The sequence below is a fragment of the Bufo gargarizans genome, unplaced genomic scaffold (assembly GCF_014858855.1).
Source record: "Bufo gargarizans isolate SCDJY-AF-19 unplaced genomic scaffold, ASM1485885v1 fragScaff_scaffold_252_pilon:::fragment_2:::debris, whole genome shotgun sequence".
Lineage (NCBI taxonomy): Eukaryota > Metazoa > Chordata > Amphibia > Anura > Bufonidae > Bufo > Bufo gargarizans.
The window spans coordinates 191,163-211,410 of NW_025334078.1; the positions used below are offsets into that span (position 1 = coordinate 191,163).

Consider the following 20,248-nt stretch of genomic DNA (forward strand, 5'->3'; position numbering starts at 1 on the left):
GCTGGCAAATCAGTGTCACATTTCTTAATGAACAATTTAGATGATGATTTTATTTTTTTAATTGCAATAGAGTCTTCTGCAAAATTGGAACTAATTGGAGCTATTTCTGTTGCACTAAAGCCCCTTTCACCTAAATGTTTCCAGCAACCCTGTATCCTGTATCCAAATGCTGACAAGAATATGAAAGATTAAACCCGTATTTCTCTCTTACAGAGCAACCAAGAGCAAGTTTTGCTTCAAGGAGAAGATCGCCTGTACTTGAACTGCGGGGATGCGACTCAGACACAGCATGTTAGAGGCTCTTCGTCACATCCTGAGCACAAGTCTATACGTGACAGAAGTCCGTTCCCTGTAGGAAATGGAGATTCTCAGGGCTTAAGCACTTTACTGGGACATAGACACTGGCACGTTGTGCAGGTACTTTACTTTAATAAGGATAGAATAGGTTTTTTATATGTACGTGCGAGAACAGTTCACTCTAAAAATTACTGTAAATAACCAGTTCAAGACTGGATCATTTACTGCCCTTTTTCTGACAAGATGCATTTTCCATTTATGAATTTGTGCATCTTCGAAAGCCATAACTATTTATTGTTCAGTTATTTTTGTCATTTTTGTTTTAATATTTTTTTTAATACCCAGCAAAATATTTTAAAAAAGAACATTTTTACATCTTTTTCAAATGTCTTTTTAATAGCTTAAAGGGCAACTAAATATTTTTTTAGAAAATGTCTCTTTTCTGTTACAGTTTTGATATATGGGATATGGTCAGTTGGAGCAGGGCTAGAAGCTGCAGTGTGGTCTAGTGGTTGTTTTTTATATGATTTTATTTATTTTGTCTTAAGACCTTTGTAACATTACATTTTCTTATTGTACCTGGGACTGACATATTAGCCCTATTTTTAAGGACTTATATTTTCAGATGTTTTACAGGTTGTTGAGGCTCACTGCAGTCTCCCACCCACAGCAATCGCTAGGATCAGAGCAAGAAGCAGCATTGCCGTCTCTTGATCTGTATAGGTGGCACTCATTGAGTGATGGAAAGGGCAGGGGTGGTTAAAACAAAACTCTGCTTCCCTGTGGAAAGTCTGACTGTTACCGACAGCTGGCTCTCTGCTCCAGAGATAGGGCAGCTGCTTACTCTGTAGGGACATTCAGAAACATCCTTGCAGAGTTGAACGTGGACATTATTAGTCTACTGATGGTCTGCAACTGTGTAAGTATGGTCCATTTGAAGCTTTCTAGTGTAATTGCCTGGGGATTATGTCCTATTTACCTCTTAAGGTGGCTGTATTTAATCCTACTGACCCTTCTGATAGCGTCTTATCCCCCTGGGAATCAAATGATTGAGCATGTTGAAATCCAACATGTGCCTGTCTATCCACCTGTCTAGTACACATTAAATTGTTGGCCAGAAACACAGGCTTTCTATTTTGCTTGTGCTGTCCTTCCTCAGTCTCAATGTTGTATAACGCTTAGAAGAGGAGGGGGTATTTGGAGTTAAAGATTTAACAGTACTGTTTGCAAGTTGTGTAACTGAAGCTTGCAGCATTCCTGATTTACTGTAGTTTTTTTTTTGTCATGGCCCATTACAAAGCCCTCAGTGTGAAAAAAGCCTTTCATTTATAGTGCCTTGAAACTGTATTCATACCTTTTCACCTTACACCTACAAACTTAAATGTATTTTATGTGACAGACCAACACAAAGTAGAAAGTATGTTTGCAGTGAAAAGAAAATGATACATCATTTTCAAAAGATTTTAATAAAGAAAAATTTGGAAAGGCGTGCATTTGTATACAGCCTTCTTGAGTCTATACTTTTTAGGATCAACTTTCACTGCAAGTCTTTTGGGGTATGTCTCTACCAACTTTGCACATCTAGAGGCTGAAATGTTTGCCCATTTTTTGTTTACAAAATAGCTGAAGCTCAGTCAGATTGGATGAAGAGCGTCTGTGAAGAGCAATTTTCAAGTCGTGCCCCAGATTCTCAATGGGATTTAGGTCCGGACTTTGACTGGGCCATGAATATGCTTTCATGATGCTGCCACCGCCATGTTTCACAGTGGGAATGGTGTGTTCAGGATAATATGCAGTGTTAGTTTTCCACCACACATATGCGGTCATTTGTGAAGCTGAAATACTCCTAACTAACTTTTGCACCGCAATCTGCACTTTTGGGCGGGGAAGGTGACGGGCCAGTAGGCCCATCTAATTTACCATTTTCTATGCCTGTTTCAGGCATAGAAAAAGGTCTAAATGTAAGACAGCTTGAAACCTGGCTTAAATTAAGAAGTGTGGGTGGATCTAAAACGCCAGTCTTAACAAATGACCCCCATAGTATTTTGCATTTAGGCCAAAAAATTCAACTTTGGTCTCATCTGACCAGAGCACTTTCTTCCATATGTTCCATATGCCTTGTGCCAAACTGCAAAAAAAAATGACTTCTATGGCTTGCTTTCAAAAATGGCTTTCTTCTTGCCACTCTTCCATAAAGGCCAGATTTGTTGAGTACACAACTAATAGTTGTACTGTGGACAGATTCTCCCACCTGAGCTGTGGATCTTTGCAGCTACTTCAGAGTGACCAGGGGTTTCTTTGCTGCTTCTCTAATTAGTGCTTTCCTTGGCTGTCAGTTTAGGTGGATGGCCATGTCTTGGTAGGTTTGCAATTGTGCCATACGCCTTTCATTTTCGGATGATGGATTGAACAGTGCTTCGTGAGATGTTCAGAGCCTGGGATGGTTTTTTTTATTCTTATAACTTAACCCTGATTTACACTTCTCCACAACACTATCCCTGACCTGTCTGGTGTGTTCCTTGGTTTTTCTGATGCTGTTTGATCACTAATGTTCACTAACAAACCTCTGAGGCCTTCACAGAACAACTGTATTTATAGTGAGAATAAATGACACACAGGTTGACCTGATTTACTAATTAGGTGACTTTCGAAGGCAATTGGTCATACTGGAATTTGTTTAGGGGTATCCGAGTACAGGGGAGTGAATGCAAATGCACAAAATATTTTCCAGATTTTGATTTATAACATTTTTTGAAAACAATATATCATTTTCTTTTCACATCACACATATCTGCTACTTTGTGATGGTCTTCCACATAAAATCCCAATAAAATACATTTAAGTTTGTGGCTGTAACATGAAAAAATTTGGAAAAGTTAAAGGGGTATGAATAATTTCTCAAGGCACTGTATATTGTAAACTCATGGAGCACAGCCTAGTGTGCAATGCCATATTTGAAAGAGTTTGCAATGCAATGGGTTTCCTAGTACTGGTGTGTTCTTTCATAGCGGTCATGTCAGAACATTCTGCTGGGCCTGGACTAGTCTAGATGTGCCTGCTGATATCATTTGAATAGGAGGAATGCATAAAATTCTGTTCTAGAGTGGACATTTGTTTATATATAGCTGAAGGTGGTGGTTTTATCTAGGATTGTAATGTCAAAAAATGTATCAGTGTTTCAAAAGCTCTGTCTTCATCAGTTCTCATAAAATGTGTACAGTAAAAAAAAAAAAAAAAAATATATATATATATATATATATATATATATATATATATATATATATTAATTATATGTTTTGCATGCAGAGGTTGGGTTACATGTTTTGCTGAAGAGTTAAAATACTCCTTAGTATACTTGGGAGAGTATTTTCAGCCACATATGCAATAAAGTGGCAGGTGGCTTTGTTTTCCTTTTTGTTTTTAATTTTACCGTAATTTTCTTTATTCCGGATAATTTCTGTATACAAAGAGATATAAACGTGGTAATGCACACACATAGTAGACAAAAAAATAAAATAATCAAATCCTTTTCTCTGCACTTGCCTCGAACTTTCATGTCTCCCTCAAGGCACAGTCAGTGCCCCTATTTTCCCTGGTCTCCACTCCAGGACTCCCAAAGGCCCTCTAAGTTCATTTTCCAAGCAACAAATGATCAAGAGGGAGGACTAAAGAAAGCTATAAAATCTCCCATTTCATTTTGGGGCAAATACTTTTCAATAAAACCCTTCCATTTGCTGAGGAATCTCTTTGAAAGATCTGAAATATAAAGAACAATCTCTGTAAGTACAAAATCTTTGGGATTTCTTCCACCACTTGGTGGATTCCCGACACCATGGGTGTAAACCAGTTCTTCAAAAGACATTTCTTTCCTACCATCAGTACCAAATGTCCTATTCTAGGGATAGGGTGGGCACTCTGTTTCAGAATGAAAAAGCACATGGTCTCTTGAATCGGGCCCTGAAAATTACATATTTTCTTCAACAGTATACCCAACTCTTCCCAGAACAATGTCAGTTTAGGGCATAGCCAAAAGCCATGCCATGCTCATCATTTTGATGAGATGAGAGCGACCGAGAACTGATAAAGGCAGATGATGCCATCTTTCTAATTCCCCTTTGATTTTCTTAATTAATGGCTAATAGTTCAGATTATACATGGAATGTGGCATCCTCCTTATTTTAATTCCTAGATATGTATAGGTAATCTTAAATGGTGATTTCCAGTTTTTCAAATCTGACTAGGTCCCCTTGAGCAACAAGGGTAACAATTCACTTTATATCCTGACTAAGTACCAAAATGTGTTCATTCTTTAATGATACCATCTACAACCTCTGGAGGTTATTAATAAAATGTAAAATATCATCTGCAAACAAAGTCGCTTTTACCTGGCACTTGCCCACCATAATGCCCTCAAATAGATCTGAGATGCATAGGAGTCTAGCCAGAGGCTCAATGGCCTTGTTGAACAGTGAAAGGGAAAGAGGGCATCCCTGACTGATTCCTTTCTGCAAGACAAACGGGTTAGATATATATCCCTGTGTACATATTCTCACCCTTGGATTTTTATACAGCCCTGCCAGATATTTCCTAAAGGCCCCACACATCCCAAATTTATCCAGGACTGACTACAGCCATCGCCACCTCAGATATCAAAGGCTCTTTCAGCATCTAGTGTGAGGAGGGCTGGAGCCTCACTGTCCTGTGGGCTCAAACACACCCGATCTAGTATCCTCAATACTGTTCGAATGTTACTCACCGCTGACCGCCTCTTGATAATGCCTGATTTTACAGGAGAGATCAAACTTGGCAGAATGCAGGCCTATCTGCAAGCATCTTGGACATTATTTTCGTGTTGACGTTTATTAAGGATATTAGGCAGTAGGACCCAGGGTCCAAAATATCCTATATTGAGTTTTGGCAATAACTTTATGTAAAATGTATTGGCTCTTTTAGGGACCTCCTCCCCTTCCCCAACGCTCGGATCGCCCGTGACGGTTCCTCCGGGGTGACGTCAGTGTTTAGATAAGTTAATTGTTCATATGAAATTCTGGGAAGTGTAGTTTGGCTTAGTAAAGTGTCTCTCAAGGTCTTCACTTCTCTATCCCTGTATAGAATCTCATAGAAAGTGGCCAGTATTGTATTTATATCCATCGGGTCAGTCTTTGTCATGCCATCCTGGGTCCTAATCTTTAATATGTGGTGTATCGGTTGCCTGCCTCTTGTCTTATTCGCAAGAAATTTCCCTGATTTTGTTACCAAACCTATTTAAATGGGCTTCAGAAGCTGTCATATAGTACCTCTCCTTTTCTGCCGTATATTTCTCAAAGTCCCTCTTTGCTAGCTGACATTTCGATTTATGAGCCAGTGTGGGATCCCTCACAAATCGAATATATGCCTGTCTAACCTTACAACTGGCTGCTTTTTAAGTTCTGATGGGCTTATCTCTTCTTACTTGTCACAGAAGCAAGTATTCAACCCCTCATTACAAATTTTTTTTTTTTTATTCTTTTTATTGAGCATAAAAAAATACACAAGATCATATAAAGTACACACAACGGTATATACCATACAAAAATCACAAACATAGTCCGTATATGTCAAGTTGGTCAGTCACATCACCAAAGACACATTTCTCTACATACTATTATGATTGCGTACAATGCGTTCAAATAAAGACATAAGTTCACAATCGTCTCGATACTTCAGCCAATAAACTAGAAAGATCCTGCCTAGTGTACATCGACTGCGGTGAAGAACACCATATATCCCATCCCAAATAAAAAGGAAGTTACTCCGTGTGCATTCCGTTTCCATATGTCCGTATTTCCGTTCCGCAAAAAAAAATAAAAAAAAAATTATGTCCTATTAGTGTCTGCACTATGGACAAGGATAGAACTGTTCTATTATGGGCCAACTGTTCCGTTCCACAAAATATGGAATGCACATGGACATCATCCGTATTTTTTACGGCCGTGTGCATGAGCCCTAAGAGTTAAGAGGTAAAAAAAGTTTTAAAAAAAAAATGACCCCACTTCACAATTTTACATATAAAAATATATAAACATGAAAAAAATAAACATCTTGTATAACGCTGTGTCTGAAAAATTTTCTTGCACCTTGAATACCATAATGGAAAAAAAATGCAAAACACTCGATTTGCCATTTTTTTGGGTAACCATGTCCTTCCTATCTAAAAAAAAAAATAAAAAATTGAATAACCGTGATCAAAAAGTCGTACATATCACAAAAATTGTATCAATAAAAACTACAGTTCGTTCTGCAAAAACAAATCCTCATACAGCTCTGTAGACCAAAATATAAAAAGAAAATTGTGGCAATGCAAAGAAAATTCAGATTTTGTATTTTTATTTACAGTTATATTTAGACAGAGACCAACTTTTTCTAGTTCTTTGTTCTGGACTTTACCACAATGGATTTGGAACAAAACAATTCAGATGCAGTTAAAGTTCAGACTTCAGCTTTAATTCAGTGGGTTGAACAAAATGATTGCATAAAAATGTGAGGAACTAAAGCATTTTTTAAACTCAATCCCTTTATTTCAGGGGCTCAAAAGTAACTGGACAAATTAAATAATTGTAAATAAAGTGTTAATTTGTAATACTTGGTTGAAAACCCTTTGTTGGCAATGACTGCCTGAAGTCTTGAACTCATGGACATCACCAGACGCAGTGTTTCCTCCTTTTTAATGCTCTGCCAGGTCTTTACTGCAGCGGTTTCCAGTTGTTGGTTTGTGGGCCTTTCTGTCTGAAGTTTAGTCTTTAACAAGTGAAATGCTCTATTGGGTTCAGATCAGGTGACTGACTTGGCCCTTCAAGAATAGTCCACTTTGCTTTTAATAAACTCCTGGGTTGCTTTGGCTTTATGTTTTGGGTCATTGGTCGTCGTTTCATAATACAGATGGACAATCAGTTTGGCTGGATTTGAGCACATAGTGCTGTATGTCTCTGAAAACCCCAGAATTCATACAGCTGCTTCTGTCCTGTGTCACATCATCAATTACCACTAGGGACCCAGTGCCACTGGCAGCCATGCATGCCCAAGCCATCACACTGCCTCCACCATGTTTTACAGATGATGTGGTATTCTTTGGATCATGAGCTGTACCATGCGTTCACCATACTTTTTTTCTTTCCATCATTCTGGTCGAGGTTGATCTTGGTTTCATCTGTCCAAAGAATGTTCTTCCAGAGATGTGCTGTTTTTTTAAGATGTTTTTTTTTAGCAAGGTCCAATCTAGCCTTCTTATTCTTGAGGCTTACGAGTGGCTTGCACCTTGCAGAGAACCCTCTTTATTTACTTTTATGCAGTCTTCTCTTTATGGTAGATTTGGATATTGATATGCCTATAATCCTGGAGAGTGTTGTTCACTTGGTTGGCTGTTGTGAAGGGGTTTCTCTTCACCATGGTAATTATTCTGCGATCATCCACCACTGTTGTCTTCTGTGGGCGTCCAGGTCTTTTTGCATTGTTGAGGTCACCAGTGGTTTCTTTCTTTCTCAGGATGTATCAAACTGTAGATTTTGCCACTCCTAATAGTGTAGCAATTTCTCAGATGGTTTTTTTCTGTTTTCGCAGATGAAGGATGGCTTGTTTTACCTGCATGGAGAGCTCCTTTGACCCCATGTTTACATCTTAGCAAAATCTTCAAAATTCAAGCACCTTAAATCAAATCAACTCCAGGCCTTTTATGTGCTTAATTGAGAATGAAATAGTGAAGGAATTGCCCACACCTGCCCGTGAAACAGCCTTTGAGTCAATTGTCCAATTACTTTTGGTCTCTTTAAAAACAGGGTGCCAAATGTAAAGGAGCTAAAACTCCTAAACCCTTCATCCAATTTTAATGTGGATACCCTCAAATGAAAGCTAAAATGTTTGGATCTATAATTTTATAAATGCCTGGAAAATCTGTAATATATTAAATAATTATATATTACGTTAATATCTATTAAGGAACTTTCAACAGTGACTCTTAACTTCTAATAGCCTGCTTATACACTGTAAGGCTCCATTCACACGTCTGTAGAATGGGTCCGGATCCGTTCCGCAACATGGCGGAACAAATCCAGACCCATTAATTCTCTATGGGGCCGAAAGAGATGCGGACAAGACACAGTGTGCTGTCCGCATCCGCATTTCTGAAGTGTGGCCCCAATCTTCTGGTCCGCGGCTCCCGAAAAAAATAGAACATGTTCTATTGCTCCCCCGGTTATAAACACGCCACAGTGTTTGGGGTTTTTGAGCATTTCCTCCCATTTAGGCCACTTTATTTCAGTTATTTTTCTATTTTTGTCCACACTTGCGGGCAAGAATAGGCAGTTCTATGGGGGTGCCGGCCGGGTGTATTGCGGATTCGCAATACACTACAGACGTGTGAATGAACCCTTAATGGGATACAGACCACAGACTGTTTTGTAAACTGCCTGCAATTGGTAAGCGTGAAGCTGGGGGGAAATTTTAATTTCATCTGACTCACTGTAGTGGAGGTAAACTTTAATTTTCACGCACAGAAGTATATATGGTACTTTGCAGGTATTTCCCATTTTCATTTTTAAATGATCAGTGGAATTACCTCTTTGCAGCATCTTTGCTGAGATTGTTGATATGCCCAACCTCTCACTTATTGCCTCCTCACATCTCACCAATGGCTGCTGCAGGCCATAAATTATAAATTGTCTTGTCCTTTCTAATCTCTTTCCACTATAAATAAATAAGCAGCAAATATCACTTACAGGTGGAAATATAACCTGCTAAGAACTGCCTATATATCCAAGGGGTTGTTAGAGTTTAATGCAAACGTTCCCCGTTCAGCATGGTGTCCTATTCAGTTTTTTGGTGGTGGTTGTGGGGGTTCCTGTAATATTGTATTTTATTCATTTAAAACTCCTCTTCATTCAGTTATGACCCTATATCCTGTATAACAGCTTCCCCCTGAAGTGACAGATTACCGCTTGGTCAGGCATCGCTTTTGGCGGCTGGTTCATTAGTCAGCACGCCAGGAGTGCAGGGGGAAGGCTCATTGGCCGTGCTGGTCAGTGAACATATACAATAGTGCAGAAGTCCATATTTTATAAAAGGGGGAATGTATATTTACTTTATAAACACATTAGGCTCTTGTCCCCACCAGGCTGTGAGGGCAGGCAGGGGTCCGCAGCTCCCGCACAGCCCATCTCTCTTATGCTGATAGAAGACAGATGGGCCTTAGTAACGCTCATTTGAGAGAGCTCTGATAAGGGGCATTTCAGCACAAGTTTTCTTGCACAAATAAATGTTTTCCCTAAATAAAATATATTACAAAAATGTTCCCTGTCACTGTCCCTACGCATTATCAAAAAAACAAAAACAAATTTAACGGCAGTTAATAATAATAATAATAATAATAAAATGTTTTATTTATATAGCGTCTCCATATTCTGCAGCGCTTTACAAATTCATAGGGTTCATGTACATGTCGTTAACAAAACGGAGAGCACAAGTAGGGTGGTAGATAGAGATGAGGGAGGAGATATATGGAGGTGCAGCACTCTCCAACTACCACCCTACTCGTGCTCTCCGTTCTGTTAGCGACCTAAGATTAATATACTCCATAATTCGTACCTCTCGCTCGCGTCTTTAAGGTCCCTTGCAGACGAGCGTGTCCGGATGCGTCCCGGTGCATTGCGGCAAACCCGTGCGATTAGGTACACAATTGCAGTCAGTTTTGACTGCGGTTGCGTTCCGATGTTCTGTTTTAATCGCGTGGGTGCAATGTGTTTTGCATGCTCGTGATAAAAAACTGACTGTGGTACCCAGACCTGAACTTCTTCACAGAAGTTCAGGTTTAGGTTAGTTGTAGTGTAGATTGTATTATTTCCCCTTATAACATGGTTATAAGGGAAAATAATAGCATTCTGAATACAGAATGCATAGTACAATAGGGCTGGAGGGGTTAAAAAAATATACATTTTTTTTATTTAACTCACCTTAATCCACTTGTTCGCGCAGCCGGCATCTCTTCTGTCTTGTTCTGTGAGGAATAGGACCTTTGATGACGTCCCTACGCTCATCACATGGTCCATCACGTGATCCATCACTATGGTGATGGATCATGTGACGGACCATGTGATGAACCTAGTGACGTCATCAAACAAGTGGATTAAGGTGAGTTAAATATTATTATTTTTAACCCCTCCAGCCCTATTGTACTATGCATTCTGTATTCAGAATGCTATTATTTTCCCTTATAACCATGTTATAAGGGAACATAATAATGATCGGGTCCCGCTGGTCACCTCACGCATTGCACCAGCGCGGAAATCTTGCCCGTGTGAAAGGGTTCTAAGACTTTAAGACTTTTCTTGAGCTGCACCTACTCTCTGGAATACTCTGCCCTGGAATACTAGGTCAATTCCCAACTTCTCCACTTTCAAACGTGCCTTAAAAACGCATCTTTTCAGGCAGGCTTATCTAGCTACCTAAAATGACTTTTCCCAGACTAAACCTCTCCCCCACAAACTCCTCTGGCCTAAACTTGATCCTCTAGTAGTCCCAAACCCGAAGCCGATCGGCCGGCACCACTCCTGTCAGTTCAATAATGGCTCAAATCCTACTTATCACAATCAACTACCTTATGTGTCACCCCCAATTCCTCATAGATTGTAAGCTCTTGCGAGCAGGGCCCGGACTCCTAGTGTTTCAGTTGCATATTAGCCAGTTAGTTTTGTTTGTACATGAACCCTATGAATATGTAAAGCGCTGCGGAATATGGTGACGCTATATAAATACATTTTATTATTATTAAATAATTCCTGGAGAACCTCTTTAAAGTTTCTATATTTTATAATTGTTCATGTTTTACTGTAATTGTCATTTTTTTTCCTTCTTCTTAGATACAGTTACACTTTAAAGGGGTTCTCCGGGAATTAAGAAAATTAAAATACTTAAATATTACTTTATAATAAATGTATTCTCAAATATCTTTCATTAGTTAGAGTGGCTAGTTTTGTCTACTTAGCAATCACTAGGAGAAATAAAATGGCTGCCTTCCTACCAGTACACACAGAACCTGTCCTAATCACACAGGAGGACAAGTTACTTCACAACACTGAGATGAAAAGCTGCCTCATCCTCTCTGCTCTGTGGGAATGGAAATGATGAAGCGACATGAATTACAGAGAGGAGGGTGGGGGTAATGAGCAGCAGCACTTGTATGCAGTCTCCATTACCACAGCAACACATTACCACAGTCTGTCCTGTCCATCCTCTCTGTACTTCATGTCTCCTCATAAACTAAATTCCCCAGAGATTCAGCTAAAGTTCTTATCTGTATTCAGGATCATAACCCCTGACAAGTAGAGCAGAGAAGAGGTTGGGGGAGCTGTTTACTTCAGTGTTGTAAAGGAACTCCTGTTTGATTAGGACAGGTTCTGTGTGTACTGGTAGGACAGCGGCCATTTTGTTTCCCCTGATGATTTCTCCCCCGACAAAACGAGCCATAATAAATAATGAAGGGTATTTGGAAATATATTTATTATAAAGTAATATTTAACTATTTTAATTTTCTTAATTCCTGGAGAACCCCTTTTAAGTTTCTTTTATTTTATAATATCGGTTTATGTTCAATTGTAATTGTCATTTTTTTTTTCCTTCGTCTTAGATACACAGCACTTACCTGGAGAGCAATTGGCCTATAAGGGTGAGTCATTTGTTCGCCAAGACTATCAATGCTTTTTTTCCCAGTACCTGGAACACTAATAACAATGACTGTACTGACTGTAAGAATAATGTGTTTGTGGAAAGTGGCAGGCTTAAGCTGCCTATGCATATTAGATTAATGCTGACAGACATGTTGACAGTCTAAGGGTACCTGCACACTGTGCAGATTTGCATACAAAAACAGCTTAACCACTTCCAGACCGCCCATTGACTATAAATGTCCTTGGGCGGTCGGTTTATCTCTGAATGGACGTTCTGGAATGTCCTTTCAGAGATGGCAGCTGCACGCTAATCGTGGGGGAGTGCAGGAGCTGACGGGTCTTCCATAGACCACGATCAGCCCGCACTGAGGCTGTACAGTGCAGTATTATGCTGTACAGCCTCTTTTGAGGTTGAATTTCCACTGTAACTGGGGCTACTATGTCAGCCCCAGTTACAGGAGAAATCAATAGTTAAAAAAAAAAAAAAAAAATGACGTTAAATGTCCCCCAGAGGTCTTGTATGACCTTACGGGAGACACAAAGTGTAAAAAAAAAAAAAAAAAAAAAGGGTTTTGAAAAAAAAAATATATATAAAATTCACATATTTGGTATCACCATGTTCACAACGACCAGCTCTATAATATCATATGATCTACCCCATCAGGTGAGCACCGTAAAAAAAAAAAAAATTAAAAAATAAACATTACGCCAAAACAGATTTTTATTTATTTAGCTCACCTCCCAAAAAGCACCATGTTAATCAATCAAAAAGTTGTATGTACCCCCAAATGGTAGCAATAAAAACGTCACCTCATCCCACAAAAATGAGCCCCCACACAAGGCCATAGCCAGAAAAAAAAGGCTTCTAAGAAAATTGCAACACAAAAACATGATTTATTTTCTAAAAATGCTCTTATTGTGTAAAACGTAAAAAAAAATCTTTAAAAAATAGACATATTTGGTATCGCTGCATTTGTAACAATTGGTTCTACAAAAATATCACATGCTCTACCCCATCAAGTGAACGGTGTTAAAAAAAAAAAATAAACAAATAAAAATTATGCCAAAACAGCTTTTTTTTAAAGTCATCAGTCGTATGTACAGTACCCCAAAATGGTAGCAATATTAACGTCAGCTCGTCCTGCAAAAAACAAGCCCTCACACGAGACTATAGCCAGAAAAATTAAAAAAAATATGGCTCTAAGAAAATGCCAACACAAAAACATGATTTTTTTTTCTAAAAAATGTTTTATTGTGTAAAACTTAAAAATAAAAAAAATTGACATATTTGGTATTGTTGCGTCCGTAATAACCGACTCTAGAAAAATATCACATGATCTACTCCATTAAGTAAACGGTATAAAAAAAATAGAAAAATGACACCAAACTTTTTTTTTTTGTGTGACTTCAACACCCAAAAAATGACTTCAAGCAAATGTACCCCAAAATGGTGCCAATAAAAATTGCAGCTTGTCCTGCACAAAATAAGTCCTCACGCAGCTCATTCAACAATTTTTTTTTTGTTAATTATCGCTCTTAAAAAACCCTGACAGAAAATTCCATGTTAGAAAATCCAGATGCTGCTCCCTCCCTTCTGAGCCCAGGCGTATTCTCCAATAACAGTTTACAGTAACACCCCCAACTGTGGTCGTATTCAGGAGAAAGTGGGTAGCGAATTGTGGGGGGATATTCTCCTGTTATGTTTTGTGAAAAAAAAAAAGAGTTTGGGCCTAAAGCACCATTTTCTTGTAAAATAAAAAAATGTTATTACATTTTTTATTTTCACACCCAAGTATTAAAAATTATATGAAACACCTGTTGAGTGAAGTGCTTGCTACACCCTTTAAAAATGCCTTGGGTGGTGTAGTTTACAAAATGTCGTCACTTTTGGGGGGTTTTCACTGTGGGGTTACCTCAGGGCCTCTTCAAATGCAACATGGTGCCCAAAGACCATTCCAACAAAATCTGCCCTCCAAAAACCATATGACGCTCCTTGCCTTCTGTGCCCTGTTGTGTGCCCAAACAGCGGTATACGACCACATATGGGGTGTTTCTGAAAACTGCAGAATTAGGTTAATAAATATTGAGGTTTCTTTTGTTGTTAACCCTTGCTGTTTTCCAGGAAAAAAATTGATTAAAATGTAAAATCTGCAAAAAAAAGAAATGTTTTAATTTCACCTCTATTTTGCTTTAATTCCAATTGAATACCTAAAGGGTTAACAATATTTCTAAAACCAGTTTTGAATAGCTTGAGGGATGTCCTTTCTAAAATGGGGTCATTTATGGGTTGGTTCTATTATGTAAGCCCCACAAAGTGACTTCAGAGCTGAACTGGTCCTTATTTTCCTAAAAATTTCAAAAATTGCTTCTAAAATTCTAAACCTTCTAACGTCCTAAAAGAATAAAATTACATTACTAAATTGATGCTCACATAAAGTAGACATATGGGGAATGTTAATTAATGAATATTTTATGAGGCATCACTATTTGTCTTAAAAGCAGAGATTCAAATTTGAAAACAGTGATATTTTTTTTTTTCAAATTTTCATTAACTTTTGGATTTAATTTTTTTTATAAATAAAGGTAAAACATATTGACTCAAATTTACCATTAACATGAAGTACAATGTGTCACGAGAAAACAGTCTCTGAATGCTTGGATAAGTAAAAGCGTTCCAAAGTTATTAGCTCATAAAGTGACACATTTGCAAATTTAGGACTGGTCAGGAAGGGGGTAAATGGCCCGGTCTGGAAGTGGTTAAAAACACGATAAAGGCTGTGCATACTGTATATCCGCACTATTTGTTGCGGTTTTTGGTGCACATTTTCTATGTATTTTAACATTCCCATTGAAGTCTATGGGAAAACCACAATACATTAGCTGCGGAGCCACACAATTGACATGCTGCTGATTTTTAAAGCCGCATCACAGGTCAATTTCTGCACATACCAAATACACATAGTGCACATGAGATTTGGCAGATCTTATTCACTTTGCTGGTACTTTATTATACTCTGCTTATATTCCACACTTTGTGCAGGTACCTTAACGTGTATGTATTTAGTTGTTCCTTAATATGGCAAAATATATGTCCATATTATGTACTTGTAATCAGTATCCACACATCATCATATGAAGGCAGATGCACTTATATTAAAGGTGGCATCCACTTTTTTATGTTGATGACCTGTATCCTCAGGATAGGCCATCAATATCAGATTGGCGGGGTTTGACTCCTCGACGATCAGCTGTTTGAAGCCAAAGCAGCGCTCGTATGAGCACTGCCTTCTCTTCGCTGTTTTCCTGCTCGCCGTCTCAACTGCAGCAATTCCAACTACGCCGTCCCCATTTAGTTCAATGGGACGGCTCCTTCCTGTTCAAGTGAATGGGAAGGATCCGTCCCGTTAAAGTGAGTTGGATGGTGTAGCTGTAATCACACCTGCCCACCACGCTCATATGCACGCTGCTTTCTCTTCAAACAGAGGGGGAGGGGTGCTGGGAGTCAGACTATATTGGTGACCTCAGCTGAGAATAGGTCATCCATATACAGGTCCTTCTCAAACAATTAGCATATTGTGATAAAGTTCATTATTTTCTGTAATGTACTGATAACCATTAGACTTTCATATATTTTAGATTCATTACACATCAACTGAAGTACTTCAAGCCTTTTATTGTTTTAATATTGATGATTTTGGCATACAGCTCATGAAACCCAAAATTCATCCAACCAATAAAAGAAAAGTGTTTTTAATACAAAAAAAGTCAACCTTCAAATAATTATGTTCAGTTATGCACTCAATACTTGGTCAGGAATCCTTTTGCAGAAATGACTGTTTCAATGCGGCGTGGCATGGAGGCAATCAGCCTGTGGCACTGCTGAGGTGTTATGGATGCCCAGGATGCTTCGATAGTGGCCTTAAGCTCATCCAGAGTGTTGGGTCTTGCGTCTCTCAACTTTCTCTTCCCAATATCCCACAGATTCTCTATGGGGTTCAGGTCAGGAGAGTTGGCAGGCCAATTGAGCACAGTAATACCATGGTCAGTAAACCATTTACCAGTGGTTTTGGCACTGTGAGCAGGTGCCAGATCGTGCTGAAAAATGAAATCTTCATCTCCATAAAGCTTTTCAGCAGATGGAAGCATGAAGTGCTCCAAAATCTCCTGATAGCTAGCTGCACTGACCCTGCCCTTGATAAAACACAGTGGACCAACACCAGCAGCTGACATGGCACCCCAGACCATCACTGACTGTGGGTACTTGACACTGGACTTCAGGCATTTTGGCATTTCCCTCTCCCCAGTCTTCCTCCAGACTCTGGCACCTTGATTTCCGAATGACATGCAACAGTCCAGTGCTGCTTCTCTGTAGCCCAGGTCAGGCGCTTCTGCCGCTGTTTCTGGTTCAAAAGTGGCTTGACCTGGGGAATGCGGCACCTGTAGCTCATTTCCTGCACACGCCTGTACACGGTGGCTCTGGATGTTTCTACTCCAGACTCAGTCCACTGCTTCCGCAGGTCCCCCAAGGTCTGGAATCGGTCCTTCTCCACAATCTTCCTCAGGGTCCGGTCACCTCTTCTCGTTGTGCAGCGTTTTCTGCCACACTTTTTCCTTCCCACGGACTTCTCACTGAGGTGCCTTGATACAGCACTCTGGGAACAGCCTATTCGTTCAGAAATTTCTTTCTGTGTCTTACCCTCTTGCTTGAGGGTGTAAATGATGGCCTTCTGGACAGCAGTCAGGTCGGCAGTCTTACCCATGATTGCGGTTTTGAGTAATGAACCAGGCTGGGAGTTTTTAAAAGCCTCAGGAATCTTTTGCAGGTGTTTAGAGTTAATTAGTTGATTCAGATGATTTGTTTAATAGCTCGTTTAGAGAACCTCTTCATGATATGCTAATTTTTTGAGATAGGAAATTTGGGTTTTCATGAGCTGTATGCCAAAATCATCAATATTAAAACTATAAAAGGCTTGAACTACTTCAGTTGGTGTGTAATGAATCTAAAATATATGAAAGTCTAATGTTTATCAGTACATTACAGAAAATAATGAACTTTATCACAATATGCTAATTTTTTGAGAATGACCTGTATATAAATAAAAAAAAGCAGCATTAACTACTTTAATGGGATAGTTTTTTGTTTGTCATGTCATCATAAGTTGTGTGTGCTCCTGGCCTTAGTACTGCATACTGTTTTTTGCATGGTGTTTTAATTTTTTCATTTTCAGCTCTTAAGTAAAATTGCTTCAACCTGATGGACTTATTTTTTTTTCCAATTTACAGTATTCTGCCATAGACAAAATTGGCCAAAATGTTGCTGTTTCTGGAAAATGTGGATTTGCACACTACTCTTTGCTAACCAAGAAATGGAAGCTGTTTGGGAATATCACTCAAGTAAGTAGGCTGGCAGCAGAAGAAATAGGAGTACCTAAGGTGTACCTTTCAGAAAGCTTTTCACACTTTCAACATCCACAAAGAAAACCTGCGTTATAACATTTTAAAAATCCTATGCCATTATACTTCTCTTTCTTTTTTGAAGTAGACAGATGGCACACTATGAAAATACAATTGCGCACTTTACCCTAATGGGCACCTTCATGCAATTTTGCATCAAAGTGTGACATTTTGTAAAAAGAAAACAAAAAGGCATAATTTTTGCAATTATTTTTGCAGCCAAGCAGATTTTGAGGCAAACAACATCTCCTAATCCTGAAAGTTCCGACTGTGTAGACAGAGTTCATACATGCCACATGCCTATGTCTGCTTGCATATGTCTTCACAAGATTTCTGTGGTCCAGATGCAGGTGAACATTAGAGACAAGGAGACAACAAGAAGCCTAATGGGGTGCAGTAGTGATTATATGCGCACTTGCTTATCTTCCCTCCCATTTAGTCGTAAATATATCCCTCTCTATCTGATAATGACAGCACACATATCCAGTCTGATTGGGAAGGATAGAAAATACAGGAGTGCCTCATGTAAATTACCGTAGAGTAAGACCAAGTTCACACTTCAGTTATTTTCATCAGTTGTTGAGCCAAAACCAGGTGTGGGTCCAAAACGCAGAACAGGTGCAGATCTTTCCCTTAACCTTATCTCTGTGTAGGCTTCACTACTGGTTTTGGTTCAAAGTAACTGGTGGAAATAACTGACCTAATAACTGATGTGTGAACTTGGGCCTAAGGGTGATAAGCAGCCAAACCAGTGGTTATACACCTACCTTGGGGTGTTGTGAAAGGCGCCCTACACCTATAGTAGTGATGGAAGGTGTGAAAATGATAATTAATGACTGCTGCCTTGGATTGGGAACCAGTGGCGCACAGAAGAATCGTGGAGAGAAGGCGAGTTTGAAAAAAACGATCCTACAAGTCACTGTCTCCCCTCCTGACGGCACCCTTATAAGATCATTTTTCTAACCCGTCTTCTTTCCACCTATTGGTGATCACTGAAGGCTGTAAGGGAGGAGAGATGAAAGCTACAGACTGTGATCCCTCCTCCTCATGTTACATGTTGGCCCCCCTTACTCTGCACACACTTATTAGCCCCATGACTTTACTGTGCACGGAAATCCTGAACGTGTGAATACAGTGTATGACATTTTTACTCCAGGTTTCTCTTCTTTCAATGCTTGAATGTAAAACTGTTGAGTGATCCCTTATACCATATGTTTTCAGGAACAGAACATGATGGTGACGGGAGGCCTGGCTTGGTGGAATGACTTCATTGTTCTGGCATGTTATAATTTAAATGATCGGCAAGAGGAGGTGAGCGCTTTTACAATTCCATAAAGAATAAAACTACAGCTCAGTAACTTCATCGCTTGCCTTATATATTACATCATTTTTCTTATTTCTAGGTTGTAAAAAAAAAGCTTATACTGCAAGATTAACTTTTTTTTTTTTCCCTCCCCCCCAGCTACGGGTTTATCTTCGTACATCAAATCTAGACAATGCTTTTGCACATGTCACCAAGGTGCAGCAGGAGACCTTGCTTCTTAGTGTCTTCAGAGATATGTTGATTATTTTTCGAGCCGATTGCTCTTTTTGTCTTTACAGTATTGAAAGAAAATCTGAAGGGTGAGTTATCTAAAGGATTTGTTCATCAACATAGGTTTTAAGCCTGTATGTTAAAGAGGTTGTCCCATGAATAAATATTACATTTTTCTGTTGGAAGCCCTAAAGGGGTATTCCCATGTCAGACAATGGGGACATATTAGGGTAAGGCCCCATTATCGGACCCAGAGGTGGGACCCACACCTATCTCATAAACACAGTCTGCAAAGCCCGGAAGGTTCACCGCACACGTATGGCTGCCCTCCATTCATTTCTATAGGGCTGCTGAAAATGACCGAGCACCGGCTTGGCTATTTCTGTTGACCCCATAGAAATGAATAGGAGCGGTGGCCGCGAAAATAAGGTGTGCACCCATTCACTTCTATTGGAGAGTGCTTGGTGGTGACTGGACCTGGATCCAGGGTCCTCCAGCCACCACTTTCCCTGCTCCGTTCTCGGTATAGGTGCGGTTCCCAGCAGTCCTAGCGATATGCCTCCATTGTCTCAGATGGGAATACCCCTTTAAAGTGTTTCTAACCTTATGAACACGTTTATTAAAAACTATTTTAAATGTCACAGAATCATTTTTTAATATACTTTTATTTTTTCCCATTTTAAAATAGGCATCTGAAATATAGGTGTCTATAGTGTTTTGGAATCAGTATACCGGGCAGAGTGGAGTTAGCACAGGAGCAGCGGTGTGTGCTTCTGCCAGTACAGCGCTCACTGCAGCCTCACAGTGGAATCTGTACACCAGTACACCTCTGACACTCCAGTGGTGTACCAGTGTACAGATTCCAAAGTGCTATAAACACCTGAATTTTGGATGCCTATTTTTTAAGTAAAACAGAAAAAAAAAATTATGTTACAAAAAAAAATCTTATTTAGAATAGTTGTTAATAAACTTGTTCAAAAGGAGAGGTAGACTTTAAAGGGGTTGTCCAGCCTTTAAGTGGTGGTGCCCTATAATCTGCACGCTAGGAGTGGCTTATCACCAGTACAGAACACATTAGGTGGACGTTATGATAGGATGCAAAAGAACAGCAGGGCACCCCATAATAAATATCTAATGGTCATTTTAACTGACAAAATTGTTTTCTGTGATATAACAGAGAAATGTATTTTTTAAAGGGGTTTTCTGGGATTTACATATTGATGACCTATCCTGATGACCTATCCTCAGATTACTGGCACCCCCGCTAATC

The 20,248-nt window shown here is 39.3% G+C and overlaps 1 protein-coding gene across 1 annotated transcript in view; it reads left to right on the forward strand.

Moving 5' to 3' along the window:
• Positions 1-20,248, forward strand: part of RIC1 (RIC1 homolog, RAB6A GEF complex partner 1) — a 117,380-nt gene that overhangs the window by 75,761 nt on the left and 21,371 nt on the right. Inside the window, 5 exon segments of the mRNA XM_044272935.1 lie at positions 214-417; positions 11,951-11,989; positions 17,274-17,384; positions 18,666-18,755; positions 18,907-19,067. Coding sequence (XP_044128870.1) covers positions 214-417; positions 11,951-11,989; positions 17,274-17,384; positions 18,666-18,755; positions 18,907-19,067 — 605 coding nt within the window.